We start from the raw sequence: 17,985 nt of genomic DNA on the forward strand, positions 1-17,985 counted from the left end.
CAAGCTTGTAGCGTCATACCCAAGAAGATTCGAGGCTGTAATCGCTGCCAAAGGTGCTTCAACAAAGTACTGAGTAAAGGGTCTGAATACTTTTGTAAATTTGTTATTTCAGTTGGGGGTTTTTTCTATACATTTTCTTAAATGTCTAAAAATCTGTTTTTGTTTTGTCATTATGGGGTATCGTGTGTAGATTGATGAGGGGGAAAACAATGTAATCCATTTTAGAATAAGGCTGTAACATAACAACATGTGGAAAACGTCTAGGGGTCTGAATGCGTTTAGAATGCACTCTATTAAATCACTCTGCAATTTACTGGTTGATACAATTCCAATAGTTCTTCTAATTTCAGTTAATCTGACAAAACAAGGAAGTATAGTGTAGAGAATTAGTTTATGATCTAAACCTCTGTGAAATATATTTTCAAAACCCCAAAATATTGTATTTTCAGCTGTGTGAAGCTGGTGTTCAAAACTGAAAGTAAAAGACACAAAAACGAAACGTAAGCACAGGAAGCATAGAAATAGCACTCATAGAACAGATCTATGGCTTCTTAGACTTGTTTTAAATGAGAATGACAGATCTATAACTCACATTTCTATGTGAATTTGGTCAGAACACCCAAAAAGTTACATATTGCAGCTTTAATACACAGATACAAACATGCACACATATCACCCCACACCCAAAAAACTCACACTTCCAATCACATTAGAGTTAAAGACATGAGAACATTATGAATATGATCAGGCTGTAAAAGATCTGTGTGGCATTAACATGGCAGAGATAAGGCATTACTGATGTGGTCTCTAAGGAAACACTTTACTCTCTATAACAGCTGTGAGTCACAGAACAGTGAGCTGGGAGAGAGGAAATGACTGTTCACTGACACGCACGCACGCACGCGCACACGCACACGCACACGTACACGCACACGCACACGCACACGCACACGCACACGCACACGCACACGCACACGCACACGCACACGCACACGCACACGCACACGCACACGCACACGCACACGCACACACACACACACACACACACACACACACTCACTCCAGCCCTAAAACTCAGCACACTCATTCACAAAATGCAGAGAAGTTAAAGATAATTCATCTTTGTTAAAATCTCGTCATGTTGGACCCAGGCCAGGTGAGCTGTTTTAAAAGGACTGAAACTTTAGCAGACCTGTTGTCACACACACACACACACACACACACACACACACACACACACACACACACACACACACACACACACACACACACACACACACACACACACACACACACACACGATGTCTAATAATACAGAATAATAATGAGGATGATCTGTAAAAGGTAAATCCTGGGATGGCGCTGCTGGTGAAGGGGATTGTGGAATAATGGGAATGGAATGTGTTTTAATGACTCCTGGGGGACCAGCGCCTACTGAAGGCCCTCTGGCTCAGGAACAACAGACGGGAACGCTCCGGAGCGCCAGGCACACACATCAGCCTCCCTCTCTCTCCTCTCTCTCACCCCCTCACCTCTCTTCCTGTACCGACCTACTGGAGTCCACTGTTGTTGTTGGCTGCCTGCCCCCTTCGGAAGAAGCGTTCCCCCCCTCCACCTCCCCTCCCTCTTTCCCTCCCTTGTTCCTTCCCTCCCTGCGAGCTGCTGGGGAAATGCTGATGACATGACATGCTCGGAGACGTCCCTGGAAAAAGTGATCACCCTCCCCCTCCTCCTCCACTCCCCCACCTCCAATAATCCATCCACCCCCAGACCTCAATGCAGCCCTCCTCTCCAAACCCACACATAAACCCAACCAGAATCCCACCCACACACACACACACACACACACACACACACACACACACACACACACACACACACACACACACACACACACACACACACACACACACACACACACACACACACCCACACACACACTCCCATACCCTTGAATCATCCCTCCCTCACTGATCTCTCATCATGGGACAGTTACCACACAGCAGCAGCTAGAAGCCAAAGTGTGTGTGTGTACAGGAGGTACAGTGGGGCAAAAAAGTATTTAGTCAGCCACCAATTGTGCAAGTTCTCCCACTTAAAAAGATGAGAGAGGCCTGTAATTTTCATCATAGGTACACTTCAACTCTGACAGACAAAATGAGAAAAAGAAATCCAGAAAATCACACTGTAGGATTTTTTATGAATTTATTTGCAAATTATGGTGGAAAATAAGTATTTGGTCACGTACAAACAAGCAAGATTTCTGGCTCTCACAGACCTGTAACTTCTTCTTTAAGAGGCTCCTCTGTCCTCCACTCTTTACCTCTCTCATCTTTTTAAGTGGGAGAACTTGCACAATTGGTGGCTGACTAAATACTTTTTTGCCCCACTGTATGTGTGTTTCAGATGTTATACTATATGCCCTCTGCCCTAAAATGCTTTGCTCAGCTTCATGCAAAAACACACACACGCACTTCTAAAGCCTGACCCGACCCTACTGAACCATAAACAATATGCAATGCCTAACACTCTACACAGTCAGACTGGCTACAACAATACTGTCCATGTGTTCAACACTGTGTCTAGCATCTATTTCCCTGTCTCTTCACCATCTGGCAATATACCTCCTGTCTTCTGAAAATCAATGGTGCTGGAGATTTCTTTGTGTGTGTGTGTGTGTGTGTGTGTGTGTGTGTGTGTGTGTGTGTGTGTGTGTGTGTGTGTGTGTGTGTGTGTGTGTGTGTGTGTGTGTGTGTGTGTGTGTGTGTGTGTGGTGGTCTTGAGCATGGGCTGGCTCATTTCCCTTGGGTGGAGGAGCTGCTGGCTGATACATGAGGTGTCTGACATACACACACACACGCACACAGACACACAGACACACACATGATCCAGCATGGTCCACACGCAAAGTAGTTTGACCACAGAGTACCATCCACACACGAAGAGAGGTTTGAACACATATTCAATCCCAAAAGTGATAACCACAGGGTTGGCTGCAATACAATGCAGAATAGAACACTCTGAGGCTGTGTTCTGGCAGAGCACATTACTGACGTCTACTGATGAGGTGCTTAGAGAGGGGAAAGGAAGACAGACAGAGAGAGACAGAGAGAGAAGAGGTCAGAGGAAAGGACAGAGAGATAGATAGTCTTCTTGACATCCACTATTACAGCCCCAGCCTCACTTCCTATTTCTCCTACATATCACTACTGTCTCTGCCTCTACCTCGTCCTCCAGCCAGGTCACCCGTGATACAAGTCAGTATTCAACGTCCATCCATGTCTGAGGACGTCGGGAGATGATGTTGAAATCGGCCACCAGGGGCAACAGTGAGTGCTGTTACCTTCAAGTAGGTTTCAGTTATGCAATGATGTTGTGGACAGGGATGGTGGATGGACGTTAGCATCTGCCTCCGATTCCAAAGTTCAAATCCAGCGATATAAAGTTGTTTTTGATACTTTTGTTTTAAGCCTATCCCAAACCTTAACCCTTACCTTAACCACTCAGAGTTAACACCTAACCTTAGAACTATGGAGTTTATGCTTACAATCAACCTTAAACACTTCGAAATTTGACGTTTGAGAAACATGGATGAACGTCTAATTCTGACATGTGACTGTGAGAGCTGGTAGCAGCCTCTACCTCCCCTCCTCTCTCCTCTCATCTTCTCTCCTCTTATCCCCCTCCCCTCCTCTCTCCTCTCATCTTCTCTCCTTTTATCCCCCTCCCCTCCTCTCATCTTCTCTCCTTTTATCCCCCTCCCCTCCTCTCATCTTCTCTCCTTTTATCCCCCCTCCCCTCCCCTTCTCCAAACATCTTTGGGAGACCCAGAGACAGAGTGACTGGGTCGGAGCCTGCGTTAGATTCAGCCTCTTGGTGCTAGCTTGCTACGCTACAACCCCCGGCCTCCCGCTGCCAAGGTCATTAAACTATAATGTGCACCATGCAGTCCCAGGAGCTGGCTAAGAGGAACACAGTTGGGAAGCAGTTGTGTTGTGCGTTTTACAGCCTTCTGGATATGAGGAAGCTGAGTTATGTCCCACTCTAACAGTAGTTAGATATTGTTGTAAATATTATTCGACACACTGCTTAGCAGGCCATATGAATTCATGATATAAAAAAGACTATGCATCTTTCCTTCCTTACTCCCTCTCTCTCCTTCCTCCTCGCCTTTCCCCAGTCCTGGCCAGTGCCACTGGCTGAGCCTATAAAAGCGAGCTTATAGAGCAGAGAGATAAAACTAACAGCAGTAGGTTTCTCTAGAGAGCAGCACCGCTCTCATCTTTCCCTCCCCCCGTTCCTCTGCACTCCTCCGAAACGACCTATTTCACAATCCCGCTCTCCCTCTGACTGTGGGCCATAGGCCAGGGTCCTGGTTTAAACCCCTATATATTTTTTTCTCTCTCTCTCTCTCTCTCTCTCTCTCTCTCTCTCTCTCTCTCTCTCTCTCTCCATCTTCCTCTCTCTGCCTTCATGTTTCTCTCTCTCTCTCCCTCTCTTTCACTGTTGCCCCTAGTGACCCCCCCTGTTTGTCACCCACATCTCTCTCGCTCTCTCTCTTTCTCTCTCTCCCCATCTCTCTCTCTGCCTCCATGTCTCTCTCTCTCTTTCTCTCTCTCCCCATCTCTCTCTCTGCCTCCATGTCTCTCTCTCTTCCCATCTCTCTCTGCCTCCATGTCTCTCTCTCTCTCTCTCTCGCTTTCTCTCTTTCTGAAGGGACCACACCATTCCAGAGTATGGAAACTATGGGATCACATGTCCTCTCTATCATTCTTCTGTTCTTCTTGTGCAGACTGCAGCTTTTTCTGGTCCGCTTGTGTTCCTGGCTCAATTGAGCATCAGTAGACGGTTGTACCTTCACTACAGGCAAATAGCCCATAGTATGAGGGTTATGAAGGGATGGGAAGAGGGGCATTTAAACCTTCTCCTCTGTCCCTCGGTCAGCCCCCAAAACTGCTTGAAGTAGATGACAGTCAATCACCACCATATCCTCAAGAACATCTCCCAGAGTTCTCCAAGTTCAAATATCTCTCTGCCTCTGAGATGTCCTCTGCCAATGTTTCCATGTCATAGCTATATATCTAACCTTGTCATATATATCTTACCTGCGCCACTCCTCCCGGGTGGCGCAGTGGTCTAGGGCACTGCATCGCAGTGCTAGCTGCGCCACCAGAGTCTCTGGGTTCGCGCCCAGGCTGGGCTGGGTTCGCGCCCAGGCTCTGTCGCAGCCGGCCGCAACCGGGAGGTCCGTGGGGCGACGCACAATTGGCATAGCGTCGTCCGGGTTAGGGAGGGTTTGGCCGGTAGGGATATCCTTGTCTCAGTATGTAAAAATGTAATGAAATGTAAAAATGTAATAAAAATGTATGCACTCTACTGTAAGTCGCTCTGGATAAGAGCGTCTGCTAAATGACATAAAAAAATAAAAAAATAAAAAATAGCTATATATCTAACCTTGGTGACACCTACAACTCAACACACAGTATGCAGTCAAAGTCCACGTGGGGATATGACTTCATCTGATCTACATAGCTTCTGATGTATGGCAGCGGAAAAAGTGAATCTGTGGCCAAACTGCTATCTTCTCCTATGTGTTGTACTGCACAATACAGAGTGAAAGGCTGAACAAGTCATTATACTGTCTGTCTGTCTGTCTGTCTGTCTGTCTGTCTGTCTGTCTGTCTGTCTGTCTGTCTGTCTGTCTGTCTGTCTGTCTGGGAGTGTCTCTTTCACCCCTATCCTCTTTCTGTATCTTTCTGTCTGTCTCTCTCAGGTTGGCATGGCTCTGCTGCTGGTCTGGCAGGGGATTGTTTTCATTTTATTTCTCTATGTCTGTCTGTCTGTCTGTCTGTCTGTCTGTCTGTCTGTCTGTCCTCACACACATAGGCTAATCACATAAACATACAAATACATACCACTTTCTCAGAGGTCAAGGACAGTGACTGAGACACCGTGCAGTTCAGCATGTCGCCACTGTATGTCCTCTGTTATATTAGCTGTAATAGATATCAAATGGGAAACACTGATTTGATGGAAGTGATGTGTTCAGCAGACAAATAGGGTTGTATTTCACAAGGTAGGATCATTCAGGCAGCCAGCGACCTTGGTAAATACTGGAGTTGTGTATGGCCAGAGGAAGGTATCAAGTTCTAGCATGACTGCTGCAAGCCTTCAGTGGACTGTGTGATGCTCTGGAGGACGTTGTCTGTTAAAATGTCTCATGTGTGTTTGTAGTCCCAGGCCGTAACATAACTCCATTCACCATGAGCTTGACTCATCCTGTATCCTCATCTATGAGGGTGGGAGGATGGGGGAGTTGGAGCCAGGTTGTTTTAATCCATTTAGATTGCTCTGCAGTAGGTTGTCTGAGTGTCTGATGAATGAACATATGCATGTGTGTGTGTTCGTCTGCTTGTGTGTGTGTGAGTGCACATGCATGTGCGTGTCTGTGTGTGTGTGAGGCTCGGTCGAGTAGTACCCTGTTGGATATGACTCCTAAATCTCTAAGTGTGTGTGCATGTGCTGCATTTGCTGCATGAATGTGTGTGTGTGTGTGTGTGTGTGTGCATGTGCGTGTGCGTGTGCGTGTGTGTTTGTGTGTTGTGTGTGTGTGTGTGAATGCATGTGTGAATATCACGGTGTATGTGCATATGTGTATATGTGTGTGTGTTCTGTGTGTGTGACTGTGTAGAAAGGTGCCTCACCTCAGCTCTCCCACAGCTTCCCGTTGGCCTTCCCAGGATGAAAGACTGTGAAACCCCAGACTGGTGGGGCTCCACAGCCAATTAGGAATGTTTATTTAGCCAGCCACCGCTGCCTGCCTGCCTGCCTGCCTGCCTGCCTGCCTGCCTGCCTGCCTGCCTGCCTGCCTGCCTGCCTGCCTGCCTGCCTGCCTGCCTGCCTGCCTGCCTGCCTGCCTGCCTGTCTGTCTGTCTGTCTGTCTGTCTGTCTGTCTGTCTGTCTGTCTGCCAGGGAGTTTGCCTCGATCTCCTCACTCTCCATCCTCTCTTCCTTCTACTCCCTTTACTCCCCCACCCCTCCCTTCTCCTAATGCCTCCACTCCTCCTGCCTCTCCACTCCTCCTGCCTCTCCACTCCTCCTGCCTCTCCACTCCTCCTGCCTCTCCACTCCTCCTGCCTCTCCACTCCTCCTGCCAATCCTCTCCTCACTTTCTCTCTTTTCTTCTCTTTTCCGCTGCTCTAATCTGATCATTTCTTCCTTCTCTCCACCCTCTACTCTCTTTATCCTTCTTCTCTCCTTTCCCTTCTCTTTGCCCTGTCCTCCTGCTTCTTCCCTCCTGTCTTTCCTCTCCTGTCTTTCCTCTCCTGTCTTTCCTGTATCTCAGCCACTAATGAAGTGTTAACGAGGAGTTAGGTTTGGAGGTTCTTGTTTTAATGGTTGTTTGTTTGTCTGTTGTTCTTTTTGTTTACACTGGTGGCCATGGTTACTTCTGAACCCTCCGTCACCTTCTCTGAGAATGTGCGGTCATAGACAGATCTACCTCCTTCTCTATCTATCTAACACACATTTATTCTACACATTGCACTATCAAGATGTCTCACAGACACAGAAACACTCACAAAGATGTACTATACTCAGACACACACACACATTCATGTGCACACATTCTCGCACACATGCAAAAACACAAAACATGTACTCTAACTCTCTCCTTTGACTTTCCTTCTAGTTTTCTCTCTTTTTCTCTATCTTTCTCTCTTTCTGTCTGTTTCTCTCAGTCTCTGGTAACATAATAGGTCAGTTGTGGCCAGGCCTGTCAAAAACTGTTACGTTTTCACCCAGACCAGACTCCGCTCTGGTCCACACTCCTATTGTTCAGCGCTAACTCAAGACAGTATTGCGGTTTATACTTTTACTGATCTTGGACCAGCGTAAATTCTTCAGCTTTTCTCCTGTTTTTACTACACAACACTGACATGGTGAGTTATGTCTGTACCTGGATTCTCACGCATACTGGCCCAAACCCAGCTAGGGTCACGATGTACTCTCTGTTACATTTACATAGCAACAGGCATACACATGTACATACACACGAGCGCACTGACACACACATGAAAGCGCACATGCACACACACAAACACACGTATGTGCACACACACACACATGCATGCATGCATGTGCACACACACACACACACACACACACACACACACACACACACACACACACACACACACACACACACACACACACACACACACACACACACACACACACACACACACACACAACACAATACCTGTCATAAGAAGGCATCCTTTCCTCTTCCTTTATTCCTACTGTTTCTCACTAGGAGGTATGTGTGTCCTTATCCTTGGAGACCCACACCCCACTCACTCATGGAAGGGCAGTGTGAGGGTCAGCTCAGAGTCCCAGCCATCGATCACCAGACCCCCCTGTCCACACCCCTAACATCCCCTCTCACCCCCACCCACCCCTCATCCCATCCAGGTTTCATGTTTTGGTTGAAAGATTTTTGGGGGAGAAAGGAAAATAAGTGTCACATAGCGTTCTCTCTCCCATTCATCACAACGATCAGTTCTGTACTCCACTACCGGCTCCACTAGTGAGGACACAGTCAGACTGATGGATCTGCTCAACCCCTGATGACTGAGGGGACATGGGTGGTGGAGGGAAGGGGCAAATTGGGGAGGGAGGGGGCAAATTGGGGAGGGAAGTGGCAGTGGGGAGTGAGGGGCAGTTGTAGGGAGGGGGAAAATTGGACAGGGAAGGGGCAGTGGGGAGGGAGGGGCAGTGGGAGGGAGGGGGCAAATTGGGGAGGGAAGGGGCAGTGGAGAGGGAGGGGCAGTGGGACGGGGGCAAAGGTGGAAGGGAAGGGGCAAAGGTGGGCTTATATAATGTCCCACACAGTTACAGTATGTCTCTCTCCTACCACCTAGGAGACATCCATACTCTCATATATCCCCATTGTAAACCTTGTAACTCTACACTGTAAACCTTCTAACTCTACACTGTAAACTTTATAACTCTACACTGTAAACCTTCTAACTCTACACTGTAAACCTTCTAAATCTACACTGTAAACGTTATAACTCTACACTGTAAAACTTCTAACTCTACACTACAGGGAATAATTTAATGCATCTCTCTAATGAATGAACCAACCCTCCTCCACCCAGTCACAACACACACACACACACACACACACACACACACACACACACACACACACACACACACACACACACACACACACACACACACACACACACACACACACACACACACACACACACACACACACACAGGCTGTTTGTTGACACTGCCTCTGAGGTGCGTGCTCTGGCATTAATCACAGGTATGAGAGAGGGGTCGCCTTGCTGGCAAACAGAGAAAACCCCCTCACAACGGGAAACTCTGTCCTGGGTTACATCCCAGACCTTTCCACTGAACTGGCTGTGGAACACACACACACACACTGGCGCCTGTGGGCCAGCACTTCCAGAGTAGAGTAAAATAAAAATGATATTTGTACACCTCTATGTCAGCTAGGCCAGGGCCAGACTACACTCAAAAGGGTTCTTTGGCTGTCCCCACAGGAGAACCCTTTTTGGTTCCAGGTAGAACCCTTTCTACAGAGGGTTCTACATGAAACCCAAACGGGTTCTACCTGGAACCAAAAAGGGTTATTCAAAGGGACTACACTCTTTGGCTGTCCACTACACTGTGGACAGCCAAAGAACCATTTTAGAATCTAGATAGCACCTTTTTTTCTAAGAGTGTAGGAGGTAACCATGTATAGTTAGAGTCATGCCCAGACATACACACAGTGATTAGTCCAATGACTTTCATCAACAGGTAGATCCCACTAAGGTTGGCATCCTCTCACTAGACAACAGGTTAACCTAGTCAGAGTCCGTCCTTGCCTCATATTTTTCAGTAATAGTGTTCCTGCCTCATAGCGCTCAACATATTCATACAGCAAGTCCCACAGCAATAAAATACAGTTTTCTGACTCAGTCAAAAAGGCTGCCTGTGGTTTTGGCTTGTCGTACCAAGAGCTTGTGATTTTAGTAACAGCCTGGGGGGAAACTCATTAAGCTGGTTTACCTCGTCTGTGTCGCCTCATCTCCTCAATCACACTCCTAGGCTGTGACATCAGTATGAGACAAACTGGCTCCTCAGAACAGGAAGTGGGATGATGTCATTTCCCACATAGGAATTAACGATGAGAATATAAGGATCTATACAGATCTGAATGAATGGAAGCTTCAATGAATATGACTGGAACTCCAGCCCACAGTCTATGTGTGTTTTGCATGTGTGTGTGTGTGTGTTTTTGTTAGCAAGTGTGTGTCGCAAAGTGAGTCTGCCCTGTTCTTTGATTCTGCCTCTGGGTGACATGTGGACTTCCTTCCTCTGTCAGCCCTACAGACCTGCTCTGGGGGATGCAATTGGCCATCACCCTGTGGCTATTGTGTGGTGTTTATAGAGACATCCGATAATTATTTTTGGTGTGCGTCTGTCTGTCTGTCTCTGTGAGTTTAATTCAGACTATGTCTCTTTCACCCCTATTCTCTTTCTGTCTGTCTCTCTCAGGTTGGCATGGCTCTGCTACTGGACTGGCAGGGACATTGTTTAATTTCCCTTCACTAACTAACGCCTGAGGGGAGAGGAGGGGAGAGGTTGAAAGAAAGAGAGAGAGGGGGGGCAAAGTGAGACGGAGAGAGGGAGGGAGAGAGAGGGAGCGAAAGACAGAGAGAGAGGGGGGGGACAAAGATAGACAGAGACATGGAGAGAGAGAGAAAGATAGAGAGACAGAGAGAGAGGAGGGGTGTGGAACCATCTTGGGAGGATCTGTTGCTGCTAGACAGCGTGTTTATCACAACAGCTGCTATCCACAGGGGAAACTTGGCAGGCTACATCAAAGCCCTATTCACAGCCCACCTCTGCTGGCTGACACATACGCCCACACACACACTATATTAAGTGCAGCATACAATAAAACGTTTATTCTCAGGTAGGAAGAGGCTGTGTTACACTTTACAGCTGTGAGCTGCCAGCAGTGAGGTCTGTTTTTTGAATTGTTTGAGTTTTTGTGTAAATGAATTAAAGTTCCATTTGAGTGGCGCCCCTTGTATATGCCAACACATTCTTCCCAGAGAGAGTTGAGAGCTGGCCTCTCTTCAACACTTCTCTTACAGCCACTCGTTAACAGGCTGGACCTCTTACAATCCCTTCTGAGAGCACCGTGTGTGTGTGTGTGTGTGTGTGTGTGTGTGTGTGTGTGTGTGTGTGTGTGTGTGTGTGTGTGTGTGTGTGTGTGTGTGTGTGTGTGTGTGTGTGTGTGTGTGTGTGTGTGTGTGTGTGTGTGTGTGTGTGTGTGTGTGTGTAAGTCCGTAAGTACGTGCGTAAGTGCGTGCGATGAAGCGTATGAGTGAGTGAGTCAGAGAGAGAGCAGAGAGAGAAAGAGAGAAAGAAAGGGTGAGAGTGAGTTTTTAAAACATCAGTTTTACCACGCTCTTTAAATAGACCTGAGGGATGGGGTTACGTTTTATTATTCTGTAAGGCTGCCTTGTAAAGCCTGTCTCGTCTCCTGTCTGGGTTTATGTTGCCAATGAGACGCTGCTGCCACCATGTGGCCATAACCATCACTTACACACCAAACCTCACTCCTCGGTGTTGTCGTTTCTATAGCAACAAACTAGCTCGTAACCTAGGGCAGGCGAGAGCTTGGCTTTGGCAAATAACGCAGCTAAACAGTGAGGTGAAGTGACGCTTGAGCAAATTCAACATGAACACCATCTTCTCAAGGTAGGTGCCCTCGTTACATGTGTAACCGATGTGAAATGGCTAACTAGTTAGCGGTGGTGCGCGCTAATAGCGGTGACGTCACTCACTTTGAGACCTTGAAGTAGTGGTTCCCCTTGCACTGCAAGGGCCGCGGCTTTTGTGGAGCGATGGGTAACGATGCTTCCTGGGTGTCAGTTGTTGATGTGTGCAGAGGGTCCCTGGTTCGCGCCCGGGTTGGGGCGAGGGGACGGACTAAAGTTATACTGTTACACATGCATATATGGTACCTCTAACGCCTCACAAACCCGGATCCGGGATCCCCCCCATCAAAAAAGCTGACTAGCATAGCCTAGCCTAAAGCCACAGGGATATCATATAATAAAATGTTCATGAAATCACAAGTCCAAGACACCAAATGAAAGATACACATCTTGTGAATCCAGCCATCATTTCTGATTTTTAAAATGTTTTACAGGGAAGACACAATATGTAAATCTATTAGCTAACCACGTTAGCAAAAGACACCACTTCTTTTACTCCACCAGTTTTTTTACTCCATCAGTAGCTATCACAAATTCGACCAAATAAAGATATAAATAGCCACTAACCAAGAAACAACTTCATCAGATGACAGTCTGATAACATATTTATTGTATATGTTTTGTTAGAAAAATTTGCATATTTCAGGTATAAATCATAGTTTACCATTGCAGCCACCATCACAACTCTCACCAAAGCGACTAGAATAACTACAGAGAGCAACGTGTATTACCTAATTACTCATCATAAAACATTTCTTAAAAATACACAGCGTACAGCAAATGAAAGACACAGATCTTGTGAATCCAGCCAATATTTCAGATTTTCTAAGTGTTTTACAGCGAAAACACAATATAGCGTTATATTAGCTTACCACAATAGCAAACATCACAACAGCATTGATTCAAGCCAAACATAGCGATAACGTATAAACCACCAAAATATATAAATTTTTTCACTAACCTTCTCAGAATTCTTCAGATGACAGTCCTATAACATCATATTACACAATGCATATAGAGTTTGTTCGAAAATGTGCATATTTAGCGGCACAAATCGTGGTTATACAATGTGATTAGTGGCCAAAACTTCAAGCAATCTGTCCGGCGCCATCTTGGAGAGGCACCTAATCTAATCGAAAACTATTCATAAACTTGACTAAAAAATACAGATTGGACAGCAAATGAAAGATAAATTAGTTCTTAATGCAATCGCTGTGTTAGATTTTTTAAATTAACGTTACTGCGCAATACAGCGTGCGCTAAAGCGAGACCGCACCATAATTCATGGCGGAATTATTATTTGACATTTGTCAACATAAGTACGAATTAACAGCATAAAGACTGCTTACTATTTGCTGAGCTTCCATCAGAATCTTGGGCAAGGTGTCCTTTCTCCAGAACAATCGTCTTTTGGTTGAAAGATGTCCTCTTGTCCTGTCGAAATAGCCGCTAACGTTAGCCACCCACTGGAGAGGTGTCCAACTCGTGAAAGCGCATCACAAAGAAATCCAGGAAAATCGCAATAAACTGATATAAACTGCTATAAGTCGGTTTAAATGAACTACCTTATGATGTCTTTAACAACTATAACGAATAAAAACATGACCGGAGATACAGAACTGCTAAAACGAAAGCTTTGCAGGAGGCCATTGGGATGTCCCTGATGCGCCAGGCGCACCGTTGAAAAGAACGGTACTTCCGTTCCACGGTCTTATATAGGGCCCCAGATTGCGCAATCCACTCCATTCAAATTCTCCCCGCTTACTGACATCTAGAGGAAGGCGTATGCAGTGCATGTAGCCCGATGGCTTACATGGGGACTTATAAACTGACCTCAGAACAGGGACCTCGATTTCTGAAATCTCACTCCCTGACAGGAAATGTGCTGCAGAATGAGTTCTGTTTCACTCAGAGAAATAATTCAAACGGTTTTAGAAACTAGAGAGTGTTTTCTATCCAATAGTAATAATAATATGCATATTGTACGAGCAAGAATTGAGTACGAGGCAGTTTAATTTGGGAACGAATTTTTACAAGTGTCGAAATGGCGCCCCCCTAGTGTCAAGAAGTTAATGTACCAATATTACTTGGTAACACCTGTGTTGGTTAGCTATACTGCTATAATAAACCACAGTACTGTAGCAGGAAAAGCTAGCATGGACCAAATGGCTCTACATAGTCAAGATCTAGCCAATCGGGTGACTCTTCATTTGATGCAGGGTGTGTTTGATGCAGTACTAGTTCTATAGCTAACCATATAATGTTTCACTATATACTGCCACCCCACAATTATGTGTGGAAACCACGGCTAAAGTGGTAAATGGGCCTAGATTATGTATGGAGAAGATTGCGCTATGGGAATACTTTATGTCATGTGAGTGACTGAAGTAGGCAATCATTTCCTTTATTTTTCAGCATCAGACTTACCTAATTGTCACTTGAAAGAGTTTTTGTGTATAGGCTTAATTACACATTCTGTTAATCTGACTCCAGAGTGGTCTGTTATTGATTTGATTTTTATTGCAATTTGTAATCTATGACATTTCAGGTTTATTTATGATAATTTCTAAGTAGTTTGGATGTAGTGAGCTACTTGGTCAAAGAAACGTTAGGTCAGTAAACTCTATTTTTAGAGTAGCTTCCCCGCCACTGGTATTAGTGGTAGAGGATGTGGGTGGCCATGGTGCATCTACTAGGTTAGTGTAAGGGTTAACTAAACTTCATAACAGTAAATAAAGGCATTATGGGAGTTACTCAGAACTTTATATAGTGGGAAAAGACAGTGTTGGTTTCGAGCCATTTTTACCCATCAAAAACACAACAATTTGTTTCTCACACCTTGAAATACTGTTGTTTTGAAGATGAAAGTCTGTTTACTGTGTCTACCCCTAACAGGTAGAGAGGCTGGAGAGCAAAGTTGTCACTCCCCTCGAAGCCTACGGAGATATTGTTGAAAACAAGAGAGTAAGTCCTCATACGTGGAAACGAACACACTGTAGATTTCATACAGTAATTACCAGACAAAATACAGATCCCTCCCTCCCTCCCTCCCTCCCTCCCTCCCTCCCTCCCTCCCTCCCTCCCTCCCTCCCTCCCTCCCTCCCCCCCACACACACACACACACACACACACACACACACACACACACACACACACACACACACACACACACACACACACACACACACACACACACACACACTATCTTTGTCTCTTACTCTCTGTCTCTCTCTGTCTCATTGTCACTTCACACACTCTTCATGGCAGTGAATGAATAGGCAGTCTCTTCTGAGCCAGTGTGTTTGAAGCTTCATGGACTGGTCATATCTCTGACATACAGGCGGATCTGAAGAGGTTCAATGCTGATCGGGACAGAGCGCTGAAAGAGCTGCAGAAACTGGAGAAACTCCAACAGAAGAATCCCTCTGATAGACAAAGAATTGTATCCTTTATCCCAGTCTATTCATATCTACATATAACTCGACAAGAGTGGCAGAATTCCAGCATGATTATAGTATTTACGTCAACAATCCTTATGTCAAGACACAGAATTGAAAAATACGACGTATTGCCTGTGACTAACGATTGTTTGTCAGCCATATTTACTCTATGAGTGGTACGTTGAGTGACAGGTTCAAATCAGCTAACCTGGTCTCTGAGATGTTTTAGAAACGTAGATGTTCTGTTCTAGTCATGCTTCAATACCTTATCCAATGTTTTCAGTCACAGGTAACATGATTTCTCTGGAACCTCCCCTGTCACATCAACAACACCTTCAACACTGCAACGATGCAGATATCTGACCATTGATGAGATCTTGTTATGTGGTGGACCACCAGAGGTTTTGGTAGCTGTCATAAAAAAATATATATATCTCGTTCAAGTTTCTAGTACAGTTGTAGTATTCCTTTGCTGTTTGACTTTCAGGCAGAGGTGAATGCTCAGAAGGCGACCAATAACGCTCACCGCAGCACTAGACAACTGGAGGAGACCATCAGTGACTTCCACAGACAGAAACTGGAGGACATCAAGGTTGGTCTTAAACCACAACACACACATAAACACAACACAAACACACACAAGCACACATACAAACACGGACACACGCACACACATGAACATGAACACACGAACACACACACAAATATACACAAATAAACCAGAACATACACAAACACACACACGAAAACACACGAACACACACAGACTCACTCACTTGCACGTGTTCCAGTCATCCCCAGGCATATCCATCCTCTTACAGGGACAATAATACTAGGTCTTCTTCCAGAGGATCTTCACAGACTTCATCACAGTGGAGATGGTGTTTCATGCCGAGGCTCTTGAGGTCTACACACACACCTTCCAGAACCTGGACAGCATGGACATAGACAAGGACCTGGAGGTTAGACACACACACACACACACACACACACACACACACACACACACACACACACACACACACACACACACACACACACACACACACACACACACACACACAATAGACATTTAAAGATCTAGAAGTTGACTGAGAGGTGAGAGTTCCAGTTATGGAGCTACAGGGCTGATCATCTCCCCGGTCTCTACAGCTGTTCACTGAGAGGATCAGGGTGTCTGAAGGCCCTCTGGACAACCAGACCCTGCTGCCCTCCTCTATGGCCCACCAGCCTAGTCCCACCCTGGGCTCCAGCCTCAAACACACTGGTGAATCAGCCAAGAAGGTAAGATTGCATCTGCTGCTAGCATTACAGACAAAAACATAGACCCCCACAATAATGAATGAAAGAAAGAAACATACACTGATAAAGTTAACAGTTATTACTGTCCTGTACAGACAGGTATATTTAGTTTCCTTTACAAGACTGTTCCAAGTCTTTAACCCCAACTCCTGTTCACAGTCCAGTAGCAGCATCCTACAGCGCCAGAGGGTTGTAGAGGAGGAGGAGGAGGATGAAGAGGAGGATTATGAGTCAGAGATAGAGGCTCAGCAGATCAATACGCCCAAATACTCAGACAGAAGAACTGATAGATTGGGGGTACACACACAAATACACCCACAAAGACACCCACAAAGACACACACACACACACAAAGACACACACACACACACACACACACACACACACACACACACACACACACACACACACACACACACACACACACACACACACACACACACACACACACACACACACACACAGAGAGAGAGAAAGACACTGCATCTCTTCACACACATGTACACACACATTCAGATAGCCGTATAGATCTGCTGACAGATGAGAATATGTAGTCAGTGTCAGTTGTCAGGTAAAGTCAATACTCAGGGTATGTACTGTACTGCAATAGATCTGTTGATGACTGTGCAGATGTGTTCCTATACAGGGTTTGCAGTAAATTGTTCTGCAAATAATGCTTTGTCAATGGAGGCATTTGGCACTTAAGACAGACTGCAATCATTTATAATCAGCCATATCTGAGGTATAGCTGAGGAGTGATAATGTGTTCACATTTTATAATGAAAAACACATCCATGTTCAGTAATGGTTGTTATTTCCGTTGTGTTAGAAAGGGAAAGTGAAGAATACATTCTATTCCTAGATATACCGGTAAATGTAAACATATCAAATAAATTGACCCATTTGCATTAAACCTGAATGAGAACTCTCATCATCATCTTGTTTCCATGGAAATGAACTCATTGGTAATAGCCTACTGACTTCCATTGACTGTGAACAATATTGTTTTCTCAGATGAATGCAATAACAGCTTGGCAGTGGGATCACACTCTGCAAGCCCAATGAAGGATTACTGCTGTGCACCCTGCAGCTAAACCACTGACATGCTAGATAGGATAACACTGTTGGGCTTTCACCAATGGGTTTCTTTATCACACTCAGGCATTCAGGCTGTTGAGTTTGTCATAAAGCATGGCCCTGGTTCATTTACCTCTGTGCTGACTGAGATTGACTCTCACAGGAGTTATACGCTTGATAAACTGTTGGGGGGTGAATATAGTTGGAAGCAACCAATCATTGGGCTTGGTTGGTTGGATAACAGACATGAATGCTTGAGATATCAATGTCGCCTGGGTAGTTTGCCTGTGGAATCAGGAAGATGGTGAAACTACGTTTAGAGAGCTGCAGTTGTGAAAGAGCAGCTGTTT

At 45.5% G+C, this 17,985-nt stretch overlaps 1 protein-coding gene across 1 annotated transcript; it reads left to right on the forward strand.

Annotated features, from left to right (window-relative positions):
- The first annotated feature begins 1,138 nt into the window (after nt 1-1,138).
- Nucleotides 1,139-17,216, forward strand: LOC120024808 (protein FAM92A-like). The gene is made up of 9 exons (XM_038969137.1): nt 1,139-1,156; nt 14,712-14,780; nt 15,157-15,258; nt 15,540-15,545; nt 15,744-15,848; nt 16,105-16,218; nt 16,409-16,540; nt 16,718-16,855; nt 17,205-17,216. Exons 1-9 carry the CDS (start codon nt 1,139-1,141, stop codon nt 17,214-17,216), a joined length of 696 nt encoding a protein of 231 aa, XP_038825065.1.
- The last annotated feature ends 769 nt before the right edge of the window (nt 17,217-17,985 follow it).

The sequence above is a fragment of the Salvelinus namaycush genome, chromosome 30 (genome assembly GCF_016432855.1).
Source record: "Salvelinus namaycush isolate Seneca chromosome 30, SaNama_1.0, whole genome shotgun sequence".
Classification (NCBI taxonomy): Eukaryota; Metazoa; Chordata; class Actinopteri; order Salmoniformes; family Salmonidae; genus Salvelinus; species Salvelinus namaycush.

Coding starts and splice junctions, on each gene's coding strand:
- LOC120024808 (XM_038969137.1), top strand. Junction 15,849..16,104: donor AGAAACTGGAGGACATCAAG/GTTGGTCTTAAA, acceptor GTCTTCTTCCAG/AGGATCTTCACAGACTTCAT. Junction 16,541..16,717: donor CTGGTGAATCAGCCAAGAAG/GTAAGATTGCAT, acceptor TCCTGTTCACAG/TCCAGTAGCAGCATCCTACA.